We start from the raw sequence: 27,237 nt of genomic DNA on the forward strand, positions 1-27,237 counted from the left end.
CATGTAGTTACATCTGCAAGGCATAACGAACTTTAGTTAACTAGCTAGCTCGCTCTGAACATGATTGAACCCACATTTACACGCGTGCAATGTATCTGATGGCGTCTCATTTACCTAGGAATGCGATTGCTAACCGACATTGCCTTGTCTTCGCTATTAGGTGAATATAGTAACACCTTACCTTCAAAAAAGCTTATATTGTGGGCCATGGTTTATTCCATGTTCTCTCTCTCAGATGGTGTTTGCTTCTCATCAGCGACCCAGTCTCGCGATTAGGCTCTTTGTGGTTCTGTGCACAATGTGTCGATTACTTTTTTGTAGCCGAAAAACAAATTGCCAAATGTACCGTACTGGTCTCAGAATTATTTTGTTAGCGCGACACACATTGTGTTCATTCGATTGTTACAAAGTAGCTAGCTAGCTATAAACTGCATGACCAACATTATTTGGTAGCTAGAATAATTGACTGGAAATGCCCCTATTGATTTGCCAATTATTGTTATTATTACTCATTCAGGTGCTAGATAAAACAACAAACATCTAAATAATACGTGCGTCGACTTGGGCACATCATCTGCTGCTGCTGCTGCCTCCACGTAGCCTATTCTGTCTGTGAAGGTAAGGGCTTGCAAAGCTACTGTAAGTAGGCTCTAAATTCACCCATGGTTACAGTCATCTGCAATGATAAGCTGCCTGACAAATTATTGCTTGGAAATCATTGGGCTTGTGTGCAACAAAGTGACAAAAGATTTGGTGTAGCCATATCCACGTGAAGTAGGGGTGCTTATTTTTTTTATATACCCCCCCCCACACACACACACACACACACACACACATATTGTGAACTAGGCATTTATTACTCCTGTGTGAATGGAGAAAAAATACCAGCATCCCCAACCCAAAACATATTCCTGCGGCCATGGATGAAGCCTACTGATGATAGCAAAGTCAATTTTGACAAAAGCTGAACATCTAGACAAACAAGAAAAATCGTCCCATCCCTACTGTTCAGCAGTGTTCACAGCAACACTGATCTCTGAAATACCACATCCCTCAATTCACTTTCCCAAAATACAGACAACTGCTAGGAGTCAACTCTCCAGTAGCAGCGTTTACAACCATCTCAGTAAATTATAGATACACTAGATGACTATCAGGGGATGCTGTTTTGAAGCCCCACGCCTCCATCTTGGCACTCCCTCACCGTCGTAAAAATACTTTGGAAGCTATAGAAATGGATTTTTTAATCCAAACGTGTTTTTTCCACATTTATTATATTACAAACACCTTAATGCATACTTTTCAATTATATTATGTGAATTAAACATACAAATAAAACATTACAAAATATAGGCCTATAAAAACATGTTCATTTTTACATTTTTGTAGACGCTCTTATCCAGAGCGACTTACAGGAGCAAATAGGGTTAAGTGCCTTGCTCAAGGGCACATCGACAGAGCCTTATCGGCTCGGGGATTGGAACCAACAGCCTTTCAGTTACTGGCCCAACGCGCTAACCTGCCATCCATTTTCCTGAAAGTATATTTTGATGAAAATGTTAATAAACAAAATAAATGTAATTTTGTTGTTGAAACGTTTAATTGAAATACTGTAGAATTCCATTCATCCCTATAGAAGACTGCTTCTTTTGGGGAGGTCCAATATGGCCTACCGGTGGCTTTAAAGCCTCTCATTGGCCAATACATAGGAACATTAATCCAGGGTTTATATACATCATTGGTACAAACCCGTATGTTACAAAGCTTCTTCACTCCTTATAGCCATTGTGTAAATTTTACACAAAATATCTGTGTGCTCATGCACAAAAATGTTGAGATTTAGAATCTTGGTGCGCGCCATACATTCGCATTTTCCGGTTATAAATCAGACCTGTCTTTAAACTGTGCAGGAATAAACAAGCATTATAACACCACCTGAAAAACACCCAACATTCACCTTTTAAAGTGACAATAAAAGGTGCATGTATACTTTGGAAGTATTGGAATTAGGCCAAGACAGTATCTCAAATTAACTAAAATTCTATTGGTCACATACACATATTTAGCAGATGTTATTGTGGGTGTAGCAAAATGCTTGTCAAGGAAAAAGCAATGGCGAACTTAATTAAATGTCTTTGGAGGTTTTCTTTTGTTGTGACATTTGCTGTAAACTATCTGAACAAGTGTCTGAAAGACAAAAACAACTGCACATTGTTGTGGACCTGTAAACAGCTCCTTTGAATTCAATGTTTTGCATTTACTTATTCAGTAACCTAAATATGATGCAATGCCTACAAATTCTGAAACATTGTCTAGTCAAAAAATAATAAACTACAGAAGGCCTACTTACAGTGGTAGCCTACACACTTAAATGCAAAGATCAACTGTCTGTTCACCTGTTCAATTCTACTGTATGTTATAAACTGCCCTCCCTTTAGGATGCATAGAGCAAAAACTCTAATTATAATAGCCTATCTAATAGGCCCAATTAAATGAGAGATTCGCATGGTAATTTGTTGTATGGCTACTTCGGGAATATGAACTCATCATGGCCAGAAAAGGTTAGGAATTGATATGTATTATGTTCATAAATGAAATATTGTCTATGAGAAATTTGACATTACAGTATTCAGATGTAGCCTACAAACGTCAATGGAAAAGGTGAACCATCATGGAAATGAAATAAATATATGCCTATTTATAATGATTTTAGAATGTAAAGATTAAATTGATTTTCGCTGTTTTCACTAATGGCAAATTATTGAATCTTATTATATTTAGCTAGGGTACCTGTTCTTTGTTTATGAATAAGAGTGTATTCTGAGCATTTATGGTGCTTTCAAAACTACTGGGAACTCAAGAAAAAAAACAAGGTCAAATCATGACGTCAGAGATCTTCAGGTTGGCGCTCTACAAAGAGGCCATAGTTCTAGACTTGGAATTCCGAGTTGGAGGTCCATTCAAAACTTATTTTCCCAATTGGAGCAAATTTTTTTGGAGTTCCCAGTTGTCTTGAACACTGCAGCAGTCATGCTGGATTGACAGCATGGCCAATATATTCAACCTTTTCTGGCCCATGGTGGGTTGCGTGTGAATGTTTGTCCTTTTAAGCTTGGATAAGAGACCCTTCAACCCAGACTTGGACCACACACCCTCTCCACTGAATAGCAGGCTAGTGATTGCTTTGCAAAGCTTGCAGTTAGCAACTGATTCCTTCCAAACCACTCATTGTTGAATTTACGATTTCCAACTTGTGTAATATTTATGTCCAATTGCCGATGAACACCAATATGTTTTATCTATAATTTCTCTTCATTTGAAAATGATTTGCCAGTAGATTGTCGACTTGATTCACGTTGATGACTGCTTGTCTAGCTTGCTAGCTAATATTTTGAAAGTACCATATTGACATGATCATTCCAATCAAAGCTATGGTAGATATAACGTAATTTGACATAATTTTATCTGTGGCCAATGACCTTGTGCTGTCGTCAAGGCAAAGAGTGGCTACTTTGAAGAATTTAAAATATATTTTGATTTGTTGAAAACTTTTTGGGTTACTACATGATTCCATATGTGTTATTTCATAGTTTATGTCTTCAATATTATACAATTTAGAAAATAGTAAAAATAAAGAAAAACCCTTAAATGAGTAGGTGTGTCCAAACTTTTGACTGGTACTGTAAGAACCGACGCTGGAGATGTTAAGCAGGTATGGGAGTCAACATTTAATTTGAACAGACATGGAACAAACAAGCAACAGCACCGGTTAGTATAAGGACAGACGACAAACAATGCAGCAGCGAGGAACAGAGTTGGGGAACTTACAAATATAGGAGAGGTAATGACAGCGGTGATTGAGTCCAGGTGAGTCCAATAATTGCTGAAGCGTGTGACGGGAAGGCAGGTGTGCGTAATGATGTGAGCGGTGCTGGGCAGCCTGGCGCTCCGGGAGCAGACGTGACAGGTACTGTATATAGTTTTTTTTTTTACCTAAACATGTGGTGCTCAAAACAGTTGGGTCTCTTCCCCACCTGCCCTGAATGACGGGTCGCCACTGATTGAGATTTATAAACTTGCCACATGCCCTACATATTTCCCATTATAAATCAGACCTGTCGTAAAACTGGCCCGCGTGAACGAGCATTATAACGCTGCCTGAAAAACGCCTATCATTCACATTTTATGGTGACAATAACGCTCTTATTGGCTGTATACTTTGTAAATATTGGAATTAGGCCAAAACAGTATCTAAAGTAAATCGCAATGCATGGCGAACTTGATCAAATGTCTTTCAAAGGGTTGTCAGAATGTTTGCTTTTGCAGTGACGCTTGCTATATCTGACCGTTTCTGCAAGACAAAAACAATTGCAAATTGTTGTGGATCTGTAAACAGATTGTTTCAATGCAATAATGTTTTGCATTCAGTTTTTCCCGAACCTAAATATGCTGCACTGCCTGCTAATTCTGAAACAATGGGTGCGTTTCAGTGACGAGGTGAAAGCCAGCAACTCGACGAAAGTCGAGAAGTTAAGTCAGGAGAGGTGCATCTGCGATAGCCGAAAGTCATACACTAATGTGGCTCAGATCCACGGGGGCAGAGTTTGTGTGTGAGAGAGGGTTGGAAATGGTGGTGAGTAGTGCAGACGAAATGGAGAAAATTGAGAAAAAGATGGTGACGCAACAGCTGTCCTGGAATCAGGACAATATGGGTGTCAGTTCTGATGGTATGGAACTGGAAGATGAGGGTCAAGGACCGGGATGGTCAGTAGTGGAAAGATATAGGAAGAAGAGAGATCATGATACAGAAAGCAGTGGAGTGTCTAGTAAAGAAAGCACAAAGAGGGCCAAGGTAGGAAACAAGAATAGTGATGTTAGAGTAGAAAGTGGTGATAGTGTTTGATGAGACCACAGGGCCTCACTTACACCCTATTCGACTAACTATTGCCATAGAGAAAGAGGTAGGTGAAGTGAAATTAGCCTTGTTCATCAGAAATGGTCGATTGTTAATATTGTGTGGTAGCCAGACTCAGCAAGAAAACATTCTGCAAATGGAAAAGCTGAATGGAAGAAGATTAAAAGCCATGTCCCTGGTGCTTATGCTAGATTGAGGTGAGTCATCACTGGGGTCCCAATATCTATGTCCACAGTTGATATTAAAGAAAATGTGAAAAAGGGAGGCAGAGTGATTGAGGTCAAAAGGTTGATAAGTAGGAAAGAGGGTCAAAGAAGTGAAAGCTTATCAGTGATACTGAGGTTTGAGAAAGTCTTGCTGGGAAAAGTACAGATAGGATTCCTTAGTTTTAATGTTAGAGAAGTTGTCCCATATGCACTGCAGTGTTTTAAATGCCAAAGAATGGGACCTGTTCAGTGTAAAGGAAAGAAAAGCTGTGCCAAGTTTGGAGGAGCACATGATTACGGTGAATGTGGAAGCAAGGTGAAGGTTACGTGCTGTAATTGTGGATGCCAGGTACAGAGAGAGGCTAGAGAGGCTTAGAGATATATAGGTTCAGTCATGATGTATCATATGCAGAGGCCATAAAACAGATTGGTAGAACTACAGTGAGGACTGATGGAGTTTACATGGATGTTCCTGTAGTAAGTGGACCTACTGTCTGGGCTGGTGCTTCTAATGGTCCTGGCATGGTTTAGAGCCCTGTTCTGGAATCTTGTGCTCATGAATGTGTCAAAGGACACTTTGATAATGAATAAAGTTGACTTCATAGCTTTTATTGGTAAGGTTATCAGTACAACTTGTGGAAAAGCTGTGGAAAGCATAAATGCCAGGTTGAAGTTTGTGGAGACAGCAAAAGAGATATTGGGAAAGGGGGATACCTAGTCAGTTGTACAACTGAATGCATTCAACTGAAATGTGTCTTCTGCATTTAACCAAACCCCTCTGAATCAGAGAGGTGCGGGGGGCTGCCTTAATCGACATCCACGTCATCGGCGCCCAGGGAACAGTGGGTTAACTGCCTTGCTCTGGGGCAGAACGACAGATTTGTACCTTGTCAGCTCAGGGATTCGATCCAGCAACCTTTCGATTACTGGACCAACGCTCCTACCTGCCAGGCTACCTGCTGCCATATTGGGGGTAACAGATGTTGAAATGGTTGTTGACATGCTGAACAATCCTAAGGGTGTAGTGTTTCAGCATGATTTAGATAAAGTTTAATGGGGTTTAATAGGGGTGTGGTAGAAGTTAGGGATTTATTTGGTTTAGAATTTTATTTTCATGGTAGTACAGAATTAGGCAGATCATGATTGATCATACATTTCAGCACAGTAGGTGGTGGCATGCACTTTAAACGTTTGTTTGCGGACCGCCATGATATCTTAGAAGATGATGATGATGATGAAGGCTTAGATCAACATGGCAGTGTTGCCATTGTTTATACTAGTTTTTAAAAATAATGAATAAACATGGCTCCAACCCCCAATAATGAAATGAAAAACTGAAATCATTTGTGTTTATTGTACAATCAATCACTGAGAAAGAGCTTCAAATATCACATTCATTTGTAAATATGCTATCCACTGTATAGCCTACATGAAGTTGGTTCATTCTTTGGTAACATTTTCATTGGTAAAACAAAAACACTAATAATTGGTTGACAATAGAGCATCCCATAATGCAGGCGATGGCTGCAGGATGAAGTTGATGAAGAGCAACTGAAGAAACTTGCAGTCGACTGCAGTTAAAACTTCATGACCTTTGATCACATTATTTCTGTAAAGTTCATGCAGTTGACATGTAGGCACAGTCTGACAATGTTAATACAACAACACACTTTGAAAGGCGGATACCAACGATGATCTGCTCGAACGGGCCCATTGTCTATGTTCCCTGTCGGATGCATGACATTATAATGGCTTATCTAATAGGCCCAACTAAATGAGAGATGCCCATGGTAATTTGTTCTATGGCTACTTTGCATGTATGATTTCATCATGGCCAGAAAAGGTAAGGAAGGTATTCTACAATAGTTACGATATATACTTTATGTATTTTTTATAAAGGAAATAGTCTACTCAAGAAATTTGACATTATAGTATTCAGACATAGTAACCTACAAACATCAATGGAAAAGGTGACCCGTCTGTTCTACCGTTAAACTGCCAGTCGGATTGAAGAGCAAAATACTACAAATAGTGTAAGTTCAGGGTCTGAGTACAGGTGGATGGATGACTTTCTGTAGTGTTGGGTTGCGTCAATCAAATCTGGGATCTGGGAGTCACCGAATATATTCTAAATCTTTTTATTATAGTCAGGCGATAAATGGTAAATGCAATCTTCGTATATACGGGCTCACTGTAACACCTCACGGGGCAAAACAGAGAACTAACTGTTCAAACACAAAGTTCTTCTTTAATACTCTGACAGAGATAGTTCCCGCTCAGAGCGGGCCTGTCAGAGTAGAGGCTGAGCGTGGTTTAGACTTGCTCAGCCTATCGCAGGCGCACAGGCTGGTCCCAGCCTCTTGGCGCATCTCTGTTGCCAGGCGTAGTTGTCTTCCAGCTTATCCTCTTACATCTAGACGTTCCGCTAGCGGAACACCTGCTCCAATATCCAATGATGGGTGTGGCGCGAATTACAAATTCCTCAAAAATACAAAAACTTCAATTTTTCAAACATAGGACTATTTTACAGCATTTTAAAGACAAGACTTTCCTTTATCTAACCACACTGTCCGATTTCAAAAAGGCTTTACAGCGAAAGCAAAACATTATATTATGTCAGCAGAGTACCCAGCCAGAAATAATCAGACACCCATTTTTCAAGCTAGCATATAATGTCACAAAAAACAAAACCACAGCTAAATGCAGCACTAACCTTTGATGATCTTCATCAGATGACACGCCTAGGACATTATGTTATACAATACATGCATGTTTTGTTCAATCAAGCTCATATTTATATCAAAAACCAGCTTTTTACATTAGCATGTGACGTTCAGAACTAGCATTCCCACCGAACACTTCCGGTGAATTTACTAAATTACTCACGATAAACGTTCACAAAAAACATAACAATTATTTTAAGAATTATAGATACAGAACTCCTCTATGCACTTACTATGTCCGATTTTAAAATAGCTTTTCGGTGAAAGCACATTTTGCAATATTCTAAGTAGATAGCCCGGCATCACAGGGCTAGCCATTTAGACACCCACCAAGTTTAGCCCTCACTAAAGTCAGATTTACTATAAGAAAAATGTTATTACCTTTGCTGTTCTTCGTCAGAATGCACTCCCAGGACTTCTACTTCAATAACAAATGTTGGTTTGGTTCAAAATAATCCATAGTTATATCCAAATAGCGGCGTTTTGTTCGTGCGTTCAAGACACTATCCAAGGGTGACGAAGGGTTACGTGCCCAACGCGTTTCGTGACAAAAAAAATCTAAATATTCCATTACCGTACTTCGAAGCATGTCAACCGCTGTTTAAAATCTATTTTTATGCCATTTTTCTCGTAAAAAAGCGATAATATTCCGACCGGGAAACCGTGTTTTAGTACAAAGAGAGAGAAAGTAAACATGGAGTCGACTCGTGCACGCGCCTCAGTCTCATAGTACTCTGACCGACCACTATCCAAACGAGCTAATGTTTTTCAGCCAGGGCCTGCAAAGCCACCATTCAGCTTTTTGCCGCCTTCTGAGAGCCCATGGGAGCCGTAGGAAGTGTCACGTAACAGCAGAGATCCCCTGTTTTGGATATAGATGATCAAGAAGGCCAAGAAATGGTCAGACAGGGTACTTCTTGTACAGAATCTTCTCAGGTTTTGGCCTGCCAAATGAGTTCTGTTATACTCACAGACACCATTCAAACAGTTTTAGAAACTTTAGGGTGTTTTCTATCCAAAGCTAATAATTATATGCATATTCTAGTTTCTGGGCAGGAGTAATAATCAGATTAAATCGGGTACGTTTTTTTATCCGGCCGTGAAAATACTGCCCCCTATCCATAACAGGATTTATCTTTGTGTTTTTCACCCAAAAGTCAGCAAACCCAAGGACAGTCTTTTTATTATGCTACAGTTATTTTCCACTCTACCAGTTCCTCACATACACCTGTCCTTGAGCGGCTTCACAACCAGGCATTCTGTGTGTGTCACGAGTCTACTCAGCCTACACCCTAGTAGCCCTCTCATTAGTCACATCTTATTATATGGTGCTCAATCTACGTCAGCACAGCACAAACCTGTTATGTTTAACATTAATGTATTCATAAGCTATGCACCACAACTAGTTTAAGAAAATATAACCCAACAGTAGGAGCAATGACTGGATGGAGATGGATAACTATTTAGCAGGCACCACACTAGAATTGTCACTTCCTGTATCAATATAATTTAAACTACACAATTAAAGCATTGGCCAATAGGAAAACAGATAATTAGTTACCAGGTAAACACAGTTATTTCCTAAAACACAGATTCATCACATATCAACAATATAATAAAATATATATCTTTAATGTTACGAAACTGCCATATAATGTGTATAGCTGCAATATAAATTCAATAATTACTCAGGAAATAATCTACTGTGAAATGGGTCCAATTAAAAGAGAGAATTTATTCTGCAATGATCATGGAAATGAGGTTGATAATTGGAAATATATGCCTATTTCTAATTATTTTATAAAGCAAAATAAAATAAATAGATTTTTGCTCTTCTCACTAACCATGTTTCCATCCACAGTTTTGATGCAAGTAAAGAAAATGCTGTAAAATACTGTAAAAATCACAACAGCTGTGATGGAAACAGGAAGTTATGGTAACATTTTATAAATGCCACAGATCACTTGTTTGTTCGACATGGTGGGATATTTTTGCGCAGGTAAGATCTATTATGCGAGAAACGGCTGTGGAACTGCCTTTATGCGCAAATATTAATATAACCATCATATCAAAGTAAACTTGGAGTCACGTGATGATATGGTGTGTGGTCCTACGACTCGGGGAAACAATGCAGTTTATTAGGCTACAGATTAAATACATTACGATGAACTTCAGTGTGGCGAAAGTGCACAGGGAGGAGCTTTATGCCCCTTTCCAATAAATATTGAGGTCTTATTCTGGTGACATGATGATCGATGCTCGACTGCTATTTGACAAATAATAATAATCACATCATGTATAGTCTACCCACACTGTATTTGGGAGCTGTTGGCTAGAGCCAATGATGTATATAAACCATGCATTGCTGATGCTATGTATTGGCAATGAGAGGCTTTGAAGCCACCGGTCAGCCATATTGTGACTCCTGAGTAGAAGCAGTCTCCATAAGAATAAATGGAATTCTACAATATTTCAATTAAATGTTTTAAGGACAAAATTACATATTTAAGTTTTTTTATGTTGTAATGTGGTCAGTAACAGTACTTTCTAAAAATTATACTTGAATGAAAATTGTTATTTGTTCATGTTTTATTTGTATGTTTTGCTCACATATCATTTGAAATAATGCATTGAGGTGTCTGAAATAGAATAAAGAGTGCCAAGATGTTTCTCTTATAGAATATTAGGTCAAAGGTATTGCGGAGCTCCTCCACCTAAATATAAACAGTACTGGCACACAACATTTGTCAAGCAGGTCTGACTGAAGTCGTTATACCCCAGAATGAATTAGCTGCTATACAAATATACAGGTAACTGAGAAAGTAAAGGAAACACCAACATAAAGTGTCTTAATAGGGCATTGGGCCACGACCTGCCAGAACAGCTTCAATGCACCTTGGCATAGATTCTATAAGTGTCTGGAACTCTATTGGAGGGATGCGACACCATTCTTCCATGGAGGGGTGAAACTAGATTTTATTTATTCCCGGTATGGGACCTCTTATGTGTGCACATACTTTTAAAATGTATTACCTTTTAATGTGGCACAAAAACAACCAGTCGTGATGTTTTCCCAGATGCAGACACAGGATGCAGATAGTACAGTTCTCAGATTATTTATTGTAAACACGGGGTAGGCAAAGGGCAGGTCAAGGACAGGCAGGGGTTCGTGATCAGGTCTGAGTCAGGCGGGTACAGGACGGCAGGCAGAATAGTCAGAACCGGGAAAACTAGGAAACAGAACTTAAGAAAAAGGAAGCCAGGAAAGCACGCTGGTAAGAACTGACAACAGAGAACACGGGTGTAAATACACAGGGGATAATGGGAAGATGGGCGACAACTGGAGGGGAGTGGAGACAAGCACCAAGACGGGTGAAATTTGATTTTACATTATGTTTACGTTTACATTTTACATTTTAGTCATTTAGCAGACGCTCTTATCCAGAGCGACATACATTTCATTTCATGAATTTGTTTTTGTACTGGCCCCCCGTGGGAATCAAACCCACAACCCTGACGTTGCACACACCATGCTGGCGTTGCAAACACCATGCTCTACCAACTGAGCCACAGGGAAGGCAGCTTAATAGGAAACTATTTTGTTTGGCACATAATGGTGCACTAGTTACACTGACTAGCATTACCATCACTCACCTAAAAAACTGCAGAACAGATGTTGCAGGATTTACATTTTGCATTAGAGGACAGTGAATCCACCTTAATGAAAGTCACAAAACCTCTGTTTCCAGACACAAACCGCCTAAATGTGTACTTAAATTGATACATTTTCCTTCGCCAAATGTGACATGCTACAGACGCTGAAACATCTCTTGTGAAGATTGATAGATGTGATCTACACAGGGCGACATGTCATTTGTGAACCTCTGGATCCCCATGGTGGGGGGGGGGGATGAGGTTTAACAGTTGTTTTAATATCTAAAACAAGTGTTGAACCTCATCCAAATAGGTAGGATTCAGAACAATGTATCAAATGTTGTTTTTGTTTTCCTTGCTCATAAAACATTACATGGACCTTGATTTTACAAGCACATTTAAACACTTACCCAAAATAGGTCTGGTTGCTATGTGACAGAGAGCTGCATCACTGCCTCATTTACCTATTTATCTCACTGAGCCGTGGATTGGTCTATTGAGGGCCGTATCAAGTTCTATATGTAGCATGTCTCCCAATGGAACACACCAATGTCGCTGTTAGCTAGATGGAATGACAGAGCTTGATTCAATGCACCCTGCAGTTTTATTCAGCTGGTAAAAATAACTTTAGAAGATACTGACCGGATGAGTATCCTGTAGATTAACCCCAGATGAATTGCCCAACAGAGAGGTCCTGGCCATGATAACCATCTTGGAGCATTAGGAGGCAGAGAGGAGAGGTCCTGACTCAATTGTTAGTAATGAACAGTGAGTGCTTTGGTTTCCGCTCCCTGTGCATTAGCAGGCAAGGAAGACTGTAACCATAGCCACAGTTATGAGCAGATTGCACCTTCACCCTTCATGTTCCGGAAAGACTTTAATAAATGAACAATAAACTTCCAGTTGTCATGATACTGTTGTTAGGCTACATGTCAGAATAAAGATTGAAGGGGGACATAATAATGAAAAAGGATAGAAGGATATTAGGATAGAATTAGGATAGAATTGTAGGGAAACGGCAGTATGTCATCTACACGTAAACATTCTCACCAACCACTAGATTAATAAATACTTGGACTTTGAAACAGTTTGGTCACTTTAACAGCCATGTCTCTCAAGTGACTCATGTTAACCACAAGTGCAACACTGAATCTCAATGTAAGGATCACCATCAGCGCTGGGCTAAAAATATAGAATGATCCTTTTAAAACAACATCGGCTCTCGCACCAACTTTATGACTTCATTGGAGCGTGTGGATGTTAACATTCAAGTAGAATAAGTTGTGCATTAGCAGGACCTCCATGTGAACATATACATCTGTTTCTGAAGTACTGAATAGCATTACAGTAAGCAAAGGGTTGTGTCCCAATTAGCAGATGCCATATTTCAACAAGGAGACCTACCAACTTAGCACCTGTCTGAAGTTCCAGCTTTCATGTGTCATAGAAACGACTTGATTAATTGAGCTTTAAGTTAGTTTTATTGGAAAGAGTCGACAAGTTGAGTTTATTATTTCCTATATAATCGTGAGTGGTGATGCGGCTGGAGTTTCTCTCACAGTGAATGTTTACGGTACATGAATACCATAATTGAAACAAAGACGTGTTGTTCAAGTGGCTCGGTGCGAAAGCCATTGTAAATTACAACGTGACCAAGGTCATACACTCCTGCCCAATAAAGTCGATGACCCTTTGGTGTCAACAGAGCCTATGTTTGTTAAGGCAGCAGAACTCTCACAGGAGTGGATAACTGCTCTTCATTTATATTTCCATGTTTTGACTTGTATTTATTGGGAACAATAACAAATAGTCATGGCTCTCGATAAATTATTTTTGTTTGAAAAGGCTAACTTGGCCCCTGTGCAGTATCAGTAGTCTAATCCTTATTTAGAAAAATTGTTGAGCAAGCCAATGGATGCATAATGTTGGACTACCTTTTACACAAAATAATAAACTAACTTCTGAAGGGTTGTGTAGGTTACCTTCTAAATGTAATCTGTTAGTTACGAACTACCTGTCCAAAATTGTAATCAGTAACATAACTTTTGGAATACCCAAACTCAGTAATGTAATCTGATTACTTTTGGATTACTTTCCCCTTATTAAGAGGCATTAGATGAAGATTAAATCAAATGCAGTTGGTGTGTCATCATAGTGGTCTCTGACTTGTGGTCAGACTCGCTCAGGTGTCATTTTGAAAGCAGGAAGGTGTCATAATACATTTTTATGCAAACATACTTCCTGAATTTATAAGTATTCCAAGAAGAAAAATCTAGTTTTTCAAAAGTATTCTTAATCTGATTACAATATTTTTGCTGGTAATGTAACTGATTACAGGGCAATACTTTTTTTGTAATCAGATGACGTATAACTGATTACATGTAATCAGTAACTCCCCAACCCTGCTTAAATGGTTGAAGGCAAAATGGTGATCTCATATTATTTATCTGCTATTTTCTCATTTGCTTCTTAGAAAAGATAACTATTGACTAACCAGGCAGAGATTGAGCTCGTATTGCTAACCCTGCCTCTACTCTGGTGGGAGTGGTTGAGCTGGACTTCCCCTGCCTGCTTCAGAGTGGGATAGTTCAGCTGTCTGAGAGGCTTGGAAAAGCCTCCTTCAATCTGCTCAGCTGCTAACAGCCATGAGTGACTGAGAACACTTGTTAAATATAGCTCTCCATTACACTCAAGAGTTCTACAGTCTCCTGCCCAGGAACAACAGGTGAAAAGTCAGGGTCTTGGCTTCTGACAAAGGCTGTCTGCACTTACAGTATCTACCCTCCTCTCCATCTAACTCTGGATATCTCTATTTGAAGGGAAAACGGTGGCAAAAAGTGACAGTTGAAGCAACTCTGACCACCTCTTCTTGTCTGCTGGTCTCTCTCTCGATCACTCACTCACTCGCGCATCGCCTCACTGTGACTCTGCTGGCCCAAACCCCTGGGTTAGGACAAAGCTTGGGGTTTATCTTCAGACGGCTTTTCATTGCCTCTGTAACTTTGACAGGAGAGAAGAGGAGAAGCAAGGTAAAAGAGAAGAGTAACAGGAGAGAGGATAGGTATCTTTTGACAAATCTACCTTTATCATGGTGTCTCTTTTTGACACACACAGTCAAGGTAAATCAAGTACATTGAGACATTGAGGAGACACTGTTTTTACTGTGGGACTTGATTCTCAGTAACTCAGATATTCACCTTTTAACCTGTCGTCACCTGTGATTTGGAACCATTGAGAACAGGTAAGGAAAAATTCCATTCATAAAGTGGAATGAATTGTTACATTCACTGCTGTATTTCATGAAAGACTTGTGTCTACTGAGAATGACTTTATATACAGTAGTTCTCTATAATGAATAAGATGTTACTTAGAATTAAAAATACATGCCGTTTCTGTTTCAGTCCATGGTTCAGTATTGATTCATTCTTGATAACATCCACTAACCCATGTGTGTAGAGGATGACCCAGTCATGAATGGGTCAGTGTGGAACACATTGGGAATCAGTGAGTTGGTAAAGAACATTAGTTTTGTTGCCACTCGCGCTGACGTCCGGTCCAGGCTCAACTCAGGAAATGGTACGTTAGGAGGTTAATTGATTACATCTTTTACCAGAAGAAAGCTTTAGCTCGCTCTCTCTCTCTAGAGGAACTCTTAAAAGTACTAATAGCAGAGTAACAAAACAGAGTAGAGAGAATAGTTCAAGGGTAAGCAGCTAGAGTTTTGTCGGAGCAGATTGTCGGGGGGCCGGAACATAATTATAATAAATTGTACACTGCAAATTGACCACAACTAAGCCCAGATAGAGATTGTATTTTCAAATACAATAATGTTATACCTTGATTACATTGAGACATCACATCTCTTTTTTTATTTGTGGGAATAGTTGGTGAACAGATTTCTTCAATGAAACTCATTTTCAGCAGAATTCCTGGTGATTTCAATCTTTTATGATTGAAAAAAAACGATGGCATGCCGGTTTTTGGCCCGCGGGCCACCTGTTGCCGAGCCCTGCAATGGTTGTTCAACTTTCTCAGGACTGTGAAAATCCTTGAAACGTCAAATGTGTTCAAGTTGAATGACAGTTGAACTAAGAACAAGTTAAATTGAAGTAATTAGTGTTCACGAATATCTCACCTTCTTAACCTAAGGAGACATCCATTACATTACATGGACAGATAATATCTTGTCTCTCCACTTAGACATTTTCCCATGTGAAAACAATAGCTGTACCCAAAGGACTTTATTCTGATAAGAGCTTCCATGAGAGCCCCCTCTGTTTGAAGGCACAAAGTAAACAGTGGAGCTGCCTCACCCCTTCTGTTACTCCAGTGGCAGCCAGTGGTTCCATGTGGCGCAGTCGGTCGAGCATGGCGCTTGCAACGCCAAGGGTTGTGGGTTTGATTCCCAGGGCCACCCATACGTACAATGTATGTACGCATGACTGTAAGTCGCTTTGGATAAAAGCATCTGTTAAATTGCATATATGATGTGGGCTCCGCCAGCCTGTGGTACCATTCATCTCTAGGAGGACTAAGGAGCGTTTCATTAACTTTTTCCACTGTTTTTATTGTAAGTTATTTTGAATCAGATCTAAAGAGTTTTCCCCTCTGTGATGATAAAATAAATGTCTGCTGTCCATGCGGGTTAGGGAGGGCTTCAGTGGCTTTGCGTCATCACATCATTGTCATCGGTGATAGGAACTCCACACAGAAATCCTGTGTATTATGTGGGGGATGAACAAGGGGTTTAAAATGTCTATTGTCATTTGTAATAGACAGCTCATAGGTCAGTTTGTTTTGAAATATTTTTGACAGTGCCAATAGCGTTCAGAACAACTAAAGACATAGTGAGGTCCTGTTGCATATAAATGCCAATTTCTCAGAGTGCAATTTACAAGGACCCCTTTTTTTTGTAATTTATAAGAATATTATTCTGGACAATTTTACACTTCCTCCTTAATCTAAATGAAGAAGCTGGTATGACTTTAATGGAGTGTACCTTCTTGGTCAGATTACTGACATGTTGGGTAGTTAACGGGTATTACGTATGAACACTCGGGAACCCAGGGGCTCTCGAGTGGCGCAGCAGTCTAAGGCACTGTATCTCAGTGCTAGAGGCGTCACTATAGACCCTGGTTAGATTCCAGGCTGTATCACAACTGCCCGTGATTGGGAGTCCCATAGGAACACAACTGGCCCAGCGTCGTTAGGGTTTGGCCGGGGTAGGCCGTCATTGTAAATACGAATTTGTTCTTTAACTGACTTGCCTAGTTAAAAAAAGGTTAAATAAAATGACTGCCTGTGGATGTCTCTCCTCTACTACAGTCTGTCTAGAACTCAGATTGTCATTCTGCATTCCCTTGTGGTCTTGTAAGTTTCTCTGACAGCGTTTGTCTCTAAATCATCTGATTTACTGTGTGTCGGTGGCATCACTTCACTGGCAGCCAAAGCCCAAGTGATAAGACAGTGAACCATGAGATCACTTAACTAATTTAGCTCAGCAATCTTCCAGTGATGGAAACAGCAGTGCAGGTCCTCATGTTTGGTTTCATAACAACAGCACCTCTGTTCCCATGACAACAAAATAAGGGACTAGAGAGAGATGGATTACATTTGCCTTCTTACCAGATAGGAGATCACAGTGAAATATTACTATATTATCCCATTCTGTCCAGAGACCAGTGAAATATTACTATATTATCTCTGTCTGTCATAGTATGTGCACTTCCTTAAAAAAATAAGTATCTCAAGAATGTTGAATGGAGATGACTGATGTGATCGTTTGAGTGAATAACCCATTTACAGCAAAATGCTGTGGGTGATTTTACATCCCTCAAGGGTGTGCCTCATAGAAAATGATCAAGGGAAGCAATGCATTGCCACCATGCTATTTAACATTCCATATCAACCCACCCTTCATGAAATCATCCAGCTTGCCTACACACTGAAGAGTGGAAGGTGTGATACATGGGATGGACAGCAGGACCAAGACATGCACAAACACACACAAGTGCACACACAGACACGCACATACACAGAGCGATTTTAGAGTGGTGCTGGACTCATGCAACGTCTCTGGATTCTTCACTCATTATCTGCTTGAACAGCTGCATCGGAAGCAACACAGAATCATTTCCAGCCCTTGCTACAGGACTGGTCCTAACAAAGGGAATTAAAGTCCTTGAAATTATAGCAGGTCAGCTGATTCAATTCAGCTTTGTAAGAGCCGCTGTACTATGTTTATTTTCACCCGAATGAGGGACCATTTTGAAATGTGTGTTAAGAATATAACACATCTTTCAACTCACCTTTACAAATATAAAGCCTTATTAGCATGTTATATAGAAAAAATATATTTACTGTAAGATAAGTCTAATCTACCTACAGACAATTTTGTGAGCTGTCTTTTTTTTTTCTCTTGCAAGAATGTAGTCCTTGCCCCATTTGTCCTGACTTTCCTAGAGGTTATGACAGTATGTGTTTTCTGGGAAACTGATGTCAACCAAATAGTTGAGTGTTTCATACTTAGGGAGAAAATAGGCTGTAAATACCAAAAGAATAAAACACACAGTCAGCATTAATCCCCCTGCTCACACACTTTCCTCTCTCCCCCTTTCTCCTTCCTTCACTCTCCCTCGTAGATGTCTCTCGCTTTAAGGGAAGTGACTTCATCATCATTCCACTAGAAAGGCATTTGAGACTGGCCAGCTTGACAGAGGACTGCAGCTGGCCACTGATGTCAGTTTGCTAGACCCATAGCCACGTATTAGACATTAGCGCATAGGCTTGCGAAGATAGATACAAACATGCCATACATTTTGCTCATTATTTTTCATTGCTGTTTGACTGGGAATTGAATTGGATTGTGAGAGGAGAGGCATGATGATGTTAGGGGAAGTCAAGTCATGGTCAATATGATTCCTGCTAAAACCCCTGGCCTGGCTTCTTGTTGTTTAGAACTTTCAACTTGGTCCAGAGTCGGATTTCTAATTTTATACCAGCCTTTCCATGAACCCTGCTGCTCACTCATTGTCTGACTTCACATACCCTTGTAAGGTGGCAGATAATTATGTCATGTAATGTTGCCAAACGGATGTGGATCATCAACTCAAATATACCACTCTACGAATCACAGAAGTCTCTTCTGTGACTCAGACTACCAGATAGCTTCCTTGTACAGTGCTCCTTCAAATTATAAGGCTATCTTGATAACCCTGACATTTCAGGAACCATTTAATCTTCCCCTTTGCTTTTCCGATAAGAGTAAGAATACATTCTGTCCAACTCCAATGTTATAAGCCCTACAGATGATGATAGAGGTGTACTATATGAATGAGTGTATGTGCGGGTCCAACACTAGCAGGTGGGTTCTGCATGGGCCAGGGGGGAAGTTGTCAGTAGCGAGGTGAGATTAAGATCTGAAATACTATAGATTGGAACCTGACCAGGACCCAGTGATATTCTACTTTCAGTCCACTGTATACATCAGCACTTCATGCAGTAAGCGCTTAATATTAATAGCAGACTATATCATTGTACAGTGTAGTGTGTTGAGGTCTGCAGAGTTACATTTACACAGTGGTAAGCTGTCCCCAGAGGTTTAGTAACATGTATATCAGTGGTCTGGACATTTTTATTTGGTATGATAGCACATAACAAACCATAGCATTACTAACTGATACAACACATGGCGTTGTGGAATATGTAACCTAACCAGATGCATATAACCAGATGACAATGTTGTTCTATTTACAAAGTCTATAACTTTGGTCTCAGCTTTGTCTGTCTGAAACCATGGAGACAGTTTTCCTTCTTGTACAGAGTTTCACAGAGTTTTGTTTTACCACCCTGGTCTGGACCCGCAGTCACCCGTGACCCCACCTGACCTTTGGTCACAAGGTTGTCTTGGTCCTGGGATGGTAGGAGACTTCAGGAAGTGACTGCTTTCCATTGCATTTACAGAGAGTTGTGACATCGAAAAGACAGTGACCTCCTCTTGAACCTATAAACTCTGTGATATGCGTCTCACAGAGGGAGACTGAATAATAATATGCTGTAGCTAATCAGTCTACCCCAGAGGTGAGCAGGGTTTGAAATGTACAGAATCTCCACACAGAGTCTTGGGGGTTCCATTCGAGCTATGTTCTCATTAGAAGTGACTTATCGTAACTTTGTTTTAGTTTTGATAGCTTTGTTTGGATTGTCCCCCCCAACCCCAGCTGGCAGTGGTACTTACTGACAGTGGCAGCTGAACTCATGAATACAACATGGTGCAAAGCAGACTCCCAGAGAGGGCTCACTCAATCATCTGATAAACGAAGTGCAAAGCTGTGTGAAGTTCTGATGTTGAACACAGCTCTCTCTGCTGTGTACCCCATACAGGGTTGTCAAGACGACCACAACATAATACTTAACTTTTGGAAATGGGGTGAAATCTACTCAGCATATTATCACCATGATTATTCTCACAGGAGTATAGTTATGGCAAGTGTATGGTCAGTTACGCCTCCAACTCCGGTTACGCTGATTCTTCTCCCCTTCACTCCGAGTTACTGTACAGCAGCAGGATTGGATTTTAGATCTTCAAAATAAAGTCTCTCCACAATCAATGTACCTCTTCCAATATGTAGTCACATTGGGAGTCTTCAGTCGCATGCATGGCTGAATCGAATTCCATTTCAAAGGCATTTTTTGAATAGCTACAAATTCAAGTGGGGAGGATTTGGACAGCTGCCAGCAACTGTCTGTCATGCCTACTCCCGCTCCCCCTCTTCAGCGCTCGACGTCGCTGGTCTACTAACCACCGTCCAGGGACCGTCATTACGTGCACCTGCTCCCCATCATTAAGCACACCTGGACTTGGGATGAACTGAAAGCAGTTATAGCCTACCAACGGGACATTAAAAACTGTAATATCTTATATTTCACCGAGTCGTGGCTGAACGACGACATTAAGAACATACAGCTGGCGGGTTATAAACGCCATCGGTAGGACAGAACAGCAGCCTCTGTTAAGACATGGGGCAGGGGCCTATGCATATACTGTATGTAAACAACAGCTGGTGCACAACATCTAAGGAAGTCTCGAGGTTTTGCTCGCCTGAGGTAAAGTATCTCATGATAAGCTGTAGACCACACTATCTACCAAGAGTTTTCATCTGTATTTTTCGTAGCTGTTTACATAACACCACAGACTGAGGCTGGCAATAAGACCACACTGAATGAGCTGTATTCCGCCATAAGCTAAAAGAAAACGCTCACCCAGAGGCGGTGCTCCTAGTAGCCGAGGACTTTAACGCAGGGAAACTTAAATCCGTTTTACCACATTTCTATCAGCATGTTAAATGTGCAACCAGAGTGAAAAAAAAAACTCGATCACCTTTACTCCACACACAGAGACGTATACAAAGCTCTCCCACACCCTCCATTGGGCAAATCTGACCATAATTCTATCCTCCTGATTCCTGCTTACAAGCAAAAATTAAATCAGGAAGCACCAGTGACTCAGTCTATAAAAAAAGTGGTCAGATGAAGCAGATGCTAAACTACAGGACTGCTTTGCTAGCACAGACTGGAATATGTTCCGGGATTCTCCCGATGGCATTGAGGAGTACACTGGCTTTATCAACAAGTGCATCAAGGACGTCGTCTCCACAGTGACTGTACGTACATACCCCAACCAGAAGCCATGGATCACAGACAACATTCGCACTGAGCTAAAGGGTAGAGCTGCTGCTTTCAAGGAGAGGGACTCTAACCCGGAAGCTTATAATCCTGCTATGCCCTATGACGAACCATCAAACAGGCAAAGCATCAATACAGGACTAAGATCGAATCGTACTACACGTGGCAGGGCTTGCAAATTATTACAGACTACAAAAGGGAAGCACAGCCGAGAGCTGCCAAGTGACACAAGCCTACCAGACGAGCTAAATAACTTATATGCTTGCTTCGAAGCAAGTAACACTGAAACATGCAGGAGAGCATCAGCTGTTCCGGACGATTGTGTGATCACGCTCTCCGCAGCCGATGTGAGTAAGACCTTCAAACAGGTCAACATTCACAAGGCCGCAGGGCCAGACAGATTACCAGGACGTGTACTCTGAGCATGCGCTGACCAACTGGCAAGTGTCTTCACTGACATTTTCGACCTCTCCCTGTCTGAGTCTGTAATACCAACATGTTTCAAGCAGACCACCATAGTTCCTGTTCCCAAGAACACTAAGGTAACCTGCCTAAATGACTACCAACCCGTAGCACTCATGTCTGTAGCAATGAAATGCTTTGTAAATCTGGTCATGCTCACATCAACACCATTATCCCAGAAACCCAAGACCCACTCCAATTTGCATACCGCTCCAACAGATCCACAGATGATGCTATCTCTATTGCACTCCACACTGCCCTTTCACACTTGGACAAAAGGAACACTTATGTGAGAATGCTATTAATTCAACAACATAGTGCCCTCAAAGCTCATCACTAAGCTAAGGACCCTGGGACTAAACACATCCCTCTGCAACTGGATCCTGAACTTCCCGACGGGCCGCCCCCAGGTGGTAAGAGTAGGTAACAACATATCCGCCACGCTGATCCTCAACACGGGGGCCCCTCAGGGGTGCGTGCTGAGTTCCCTCCTGTACTCCATGTTCACTCATGACTGCACGACTCCAACACCATCATTAAGTTTACTGATGACACAACAGTAGTAGATCTGATCAACGGCAATGATGAGACGGCCTATAGGGAGGAGGTCAGAGACCTGACCGTGTGGTGCAAGGACATCAACCTCTCCCTCAACGTGATCAAGACAAAGGAGATGATTGTGGACTACGCCCCCATTCTCATCGACAGGGCTGTAGTGGAGCAGGTTGAGAGCTTCAAGTTCCTTGGCGTCCACATCCCCAACAAACTAACATGGTCCAAGCACACCAAGACAATCGTGAAGAGGGCACGACAAAACCTATTCCCCCTCAGGAGACTAAAAAGATTTGTCATGGGTCCTCAGATCCTCAAAAGGTTTTACAGCTGCACCATTGAGGGCATCTTTATGGGTTGCATTACTGCCTGGTATGGCAACTGCTTGGCCTTTGACCGCAAGGCACAACAGAGGGTAGTGCGTACGGCCCAGTACATCACCGGGGCCAAGCTTCCTGCCATCCAGGACCTCTATACCAGGCGGTGTCAGAGGAAGGCCCTAAAAATTGTCAAAGACTCCAGCCACCCTAGTCATAGACTGTTCTCTCTGCTACCGCACGGCAAGCGGTACCGGAGAGCCAAGTCTAGGTCCAAGAGGCTCCTAAATAGCTTTTACCCACAAGCCATTAAGACTCCTGAACGGCTAATCAAATAGCTACCCAGACTATTTGCATTGCCCCCTGCAAAAAACTCAGTTTCTGTACCTGCTTCCTAACTCCAAGTGTGTACGTTACACTGTTAGTACCTAGTTTTACATGGACTAAGTAGGCTGGTCTGGGTGACCGTCCACAAGTAGCCCTGATTGCACCAGACACTGCATCAAATCTTCCACTGTAACTATACAGCAGAGGAGGCTGGTGGGAGGAGCTGTAGGAGGACGGGCTCATTGTAATGGCTAGAATGGAATAAATGGTGGTTTCCATATGTTTGTTTGATACTGTGCCATTTATTCCATTCCAGCCATTACAATGAGCCTGTCCTCCTATAGCTCCTCCCGACCAGCCTCCTCTGCTATACTGGAACAAAATTAGCCAAATAATAGATTTCAAATGAGTTGTCTGACAACAGGACTGCCTTGAACCAAACCACCAACTGCCTTGGCCCACACCGCCAGTCTGTTTCCCAGATTAGCTGCACTGTCCACATGCCCATGGAGGAATGTGAGTGCGAGAGAAGCCAGGAAGTGCTTTCATTATCCACCATTTGTTTCTATAAATAGCAGAGGTCTTTGAATATTAGACGATGTAGCATAAATCTTGAAAAATGTGTGCAGAGAATCATAGGAGCGAATTAGTGAGTTAGCAACTGTGTGATCATTTGAGCACTGCAGCCCAGTCTGACAAGCAGCAGCAAAGATTTATTTACAATTGGTGGCTGGTGTATGTGAGAACTATAGCTGTGGAGTAAAAGTATTGTCATCTGTTTAGAATGCTGATGGCTTATAAAGTGATAGTCTTTTGGAGTTTCCCCTTCTGGATCCCACTGCACAAGTGGAGGGATGGGGTCCACTATAAATACTTATGGAAAACTTCAACAGCAGACAGCTGTGCATGCCGCTTAGCCCAAGGTCCAGCTCACAAATAGGGGTCTTGCCCTTACTTACCTCCCTCTTTTCATGGGCAGAGAATTCACATACAGATGTAGGATCTTAATTTGAGCCAGTTTGCTACAGCAGAAAAATAATCCTGCAATTATTATGTGGATTATAATTCATGGATATTTTTGTAGGGGTTAAGGGGAAATCAAGTCTGAAATTTCAAAGTGAAAATGACAAAAATGCCTTTTTAAACCTCAAATACACCACAAGTTTAAAATATAAGTTTTCATAAAACAGAATGATCAAATTAAGATCCTACATCTGTAGGTCGCATCCCAAATGGCACTCTACTACAAATGGGCCCTGGTCAAAAGTAGTGCACTATGTAGGGAATAGGGTGCCATTTGGGATGGACATAATGGTACACTGTACCATCAGCGTAAGTGTAAGTTGGGGACACCAGCCTGGCATGATCACATCCCTATAAGTGGAATACAAGTTGTGAACAACAGCAAATAGTAGATTTATTTTCTGTTTTAACCTCACTGTTATTGAAGGATGGGCATGAGACAGAGGAGAATATGTACATTGTAGTGGGTGACTTCATATGGTTTGAAGCAACTTCTGAATAACATCGTAAATATTGCCACCCTTTCCCCAGAGCCTGTTCAAGATATTCGATACAGAGCCTTTAGGTAAACACCCCAACGCAATATTCTACCTGCTGTCACCCACAGCTTGTCTTAGCTTTATTTTATTTCCACATTTCTTCATTTTGGTTCAAATCAAACTGACGCTGTACCCGCGGGAGCGCTTAGCTTCTCCCCTGAAACAACGACTATTAACGCCCAGCTCTAAAGTAGCTGCTACTGTTTTGCTGACAAGATTCTCTAAGTCTGAGTCACACATTTCTTTCATCCGAAACTGTGTGAACTTGGGGCACTTTGGCCTCATTCAGATGAAATGGCTTCATCATGTTCTTTCCCTGAGCACCCTCACCGCAGATTATGGATCCCCTGTCTGCTGTCTGGGCTATTGTGTTGATGTGTCATCATCATTATCATCATACCTGGCATTGTCCCAAAGCACGACTCCCAATATGAGAGTTGATTATTTTGATTCAAACAACTTTTCATCTATTTATCTTCCATATTCAATCAAAATTGCCCATCTGTTATGAGTATATTGCGTGATCCGCCTCTGATACACAGAGATAATGATGCTTCTGAAGCTGACTCATTCCTTAGACTCTAATTACAGAGTTACAACAAACACACTGGTCGGATCAATGTCCATACAAGGCCAGCCAGGCCAGGCCTACTGTAGCCTAGCTCCCTGGTGTGAGATGATGGAAAGCCTGTCTCTGGCTCTCTAGATTGTAGGGCAATGGAAACAATGGATCTGACTTGGCTGGCACAGTTGGGGGCCGAGAGCGCTTGGCCAGGAAATGTCCTCATTTCTCTTTCATTATAAGTACAGAGTGCAGAGTGTCCAAGCAGCAGTAAAGGCAGTAACAAACCCACTACATATACTGTAGTTACAATTACAGTAACCTTGTCCCCAGGCTAATTGAACATAGCGGGGAGGTGTCTGGTGAAAGAGGATTAGAGTTGCACATGAATACTGTAAAGTCATGGCAGTCCTGTATTGGTGTGGGTTTATATAGCCTACCATTCAAGGTCACCTGTTTTTTGATGCATTAACATCACACTGAATATATTAGTTTATCCAGGTTAGAAGAACACAGTTGCTATTATAGCTACTTGCCTCATAATATGCATTTGGTTCCAGATGTTGTTAAAAGTCCCCATGAGAACATTCTTCTAGACCATTCTCACTCCTTAGGTTGGGTCCCACACCTAATCACAATCAAGAACAGCAATTTAAGAAACAGAAAAGGGGAGCAGTATGAAATGCTATGCACTCTGGGAGTACAGCAGGAATGACACGGAGCATTAGTCAGAGGTGAGGGAGAGTATGTGAGATCAGAGGAAATACTGTGAATATGCTGCATTTCTGCTATTGATTAAAAGTCTGAGGTCATACTTAAACGTGGCTGAGATTACATGAAGAACATTTGTTCTCTTGTACAAGCTTTTTTACTGGCCCCCATTCACATCGACTGGGCAGTAGTGGAGCTGGTCAAGAGCTTCAAGTTCCTTGGTGTCCATATCACTAAGGATCTATCATGGTCCACACACACCAACACAGTCATGAAGAGGGCATGACAACGCCTCTTCCCCCTCAGGAGGCTAAAAAGATTTAGCATGGGCCCTCAGAACCTCAAAGTTCTACAGATACACCACTGAGAGCTTCTTGACTGGCTGCATCACCGCTTGGTATGGAAACTGCTTGGCATCGGACCACAAGGTGGTACAGAGGGTAGTGCGTAAGGCCTAGTACATCACTGGGGCCGAGCTCCCTGCCATCCTGGACCTCTATACCAGTTAGAGGAAGGCCCAAAAATGTTTATCAGGCGGGGTCAGAGGAAGGCCTCCAGCCACCCAAGTCATAGACTGTTCTCTCTGCTACCGCACGGTCTTGCTCTCACTCCGTCTCGCTCTGTCTCTCATGCTCTCGCTCGTTCCCTCTGGTTTGTTAAAATTTGATATCAATGGTTTTTGTTTGGCATACATTTTAAAGTAAAAAAAAAACAGAGACAAAGTGCAATTCCGTTACCGTGGAATTGCCCATATTCTATTTGGGCTGTGGATTCAGAGTCCCTGTCGTCCGTCTTCCCCCTGCAGGTGAGAATGCGGTCCAGGAGCAGCACAGCCATGGAGGACCCAGATGACAGACAGATAAACCGGGCTACCCAAAGAGGAGCCTTCAAAGAGGAGGAGGAGGAGAACACACTAGAGAAACAGAAAGAGGGGAAGATCCAGACGGCGGAGCCTGGAAAGGTGAAAAGGCCCTGTAGAACCCCAGAAATCAACAGAGGACAACAGAATGCAGCATGGGTGATGGACCTCTCTAAGGAGGACTTTCTCCGTCTGCTGGGGGTCATGGAGGGAGAGGTGCAGGTGAGAGGTTCTCCACTGACACTGTGCTGCTGTGTGCTAGCTACTGTAACGTCTAACATTTATTGCGTCCCAAATGGTGCCCTACCCCTTTGATAGCGCTCTGGTAAAAAAAAGTAGTGCACTAAATAGGGAATAGCGTGCCATTTGGAATGCACACAGAGTTTCTTCACACTGTGCTGCTGTGTGCTAACTGCTAACATTGTGGTCAGTGGTTTTGGTTATATTTGGCAGGTGGTAACATCTCAGTGTCAGGCTTGACATGTTAGTGTAACCAGGAGTCATCCTACTGACTCACTGCTGGGGAGTCAACCTCAGTGTCAGCGGCCATGAACTCTGGTCCCTTCCAACCCTGCCCCACTCTGCAGATCCCGACGAGCAGGAAGCAAAGACCACTAAGGGCTGTCCAGTGTTAAGCCTGCTGCTAATTATTTTCTTAACAGAGTTCCATTTCTAAACAAACCTCCAGGGAGAGAGGGCTGCT

At 41.7% G+C, this 27,237-nt stretch overlaps 2 protein-coding genes across 9 annotated transcripts in view; one reads left to right on the forward strand and one right to left on the reverse strand.

Annotated features, from left to right (window-relative positions):
* LOC115174948 (sentrin-specific protease 6) overlaps nucleotides 1-648 on the reverse strand; it is a 33,442-nt gene extending 32,794 nt beyond the window's left edge. For 2 of the 3 annotated variants that reach the window (XM_029734003.1, XM_029733999.1), the window contains exon 1: nucleotides 182-647. Coding sequence is in view for 2 of the 3 variants with exons in the window: in XM_029733999.1 (XP_029589859.1) it covers nucleotides 182-209 (28 nt within the window). In the remaining variant the exon portion in view is untranslated. Of the gene's footprint in view, nucleotides 1-181 lie in introns of all 3 variants that reach the window. The other variant, XM_029733998.1, reaches the window with a different exon arrangement.
* A 3,286-nt stretch (nucleotides 649-3,934) lies between these two features.
* The window catches only part of LOC115174949 (filamin-A-interacting protein 1), a 49,336-nt gene continuing 26,033 nt past the window's right edge, over nucleotides 3,935-27,237 (forward strand). For 4 of the 6 annotated variants that reach the window (XM_029734007.1, XM_029734010.1, XM_029734005.1 and 1 more), the window contains exons 1-2: nucleotides 14,077-14,739; nucleotides 26,481-26,756. In XM_029734007.1, coding sequence (XP_029589867.1) covers nucleotides 26,487-26,756 — 270 coding nt within the window. In that variant the 5' untranslated portion in view covers nucleotides 14,077-14,739; nucleotides 26,481-26,486. Of the gene's footprint in view, nucleotides 3,968-14,075; nucleotides 14,740-26,480; nucleotides 26,757-27,237 lie in introns of those variants that run through there. The other 2 variants (XM_029734006.1, XM_029734008.1) reach the window with 2 other exon arrangements.

Source organism: Salmo trutta, chromosome 35, assembly GCF_901001165.1.
Source record: "Salmo trutta chromosome 35, fSalTru1.1, whole genome shotgun sequence".
Lineage (NCBI taxonomy): Eukaryota > Metazoa > Chordata > Actinopteri > Salmoniformes > Salmonidae > Salmo > Salmo trutta.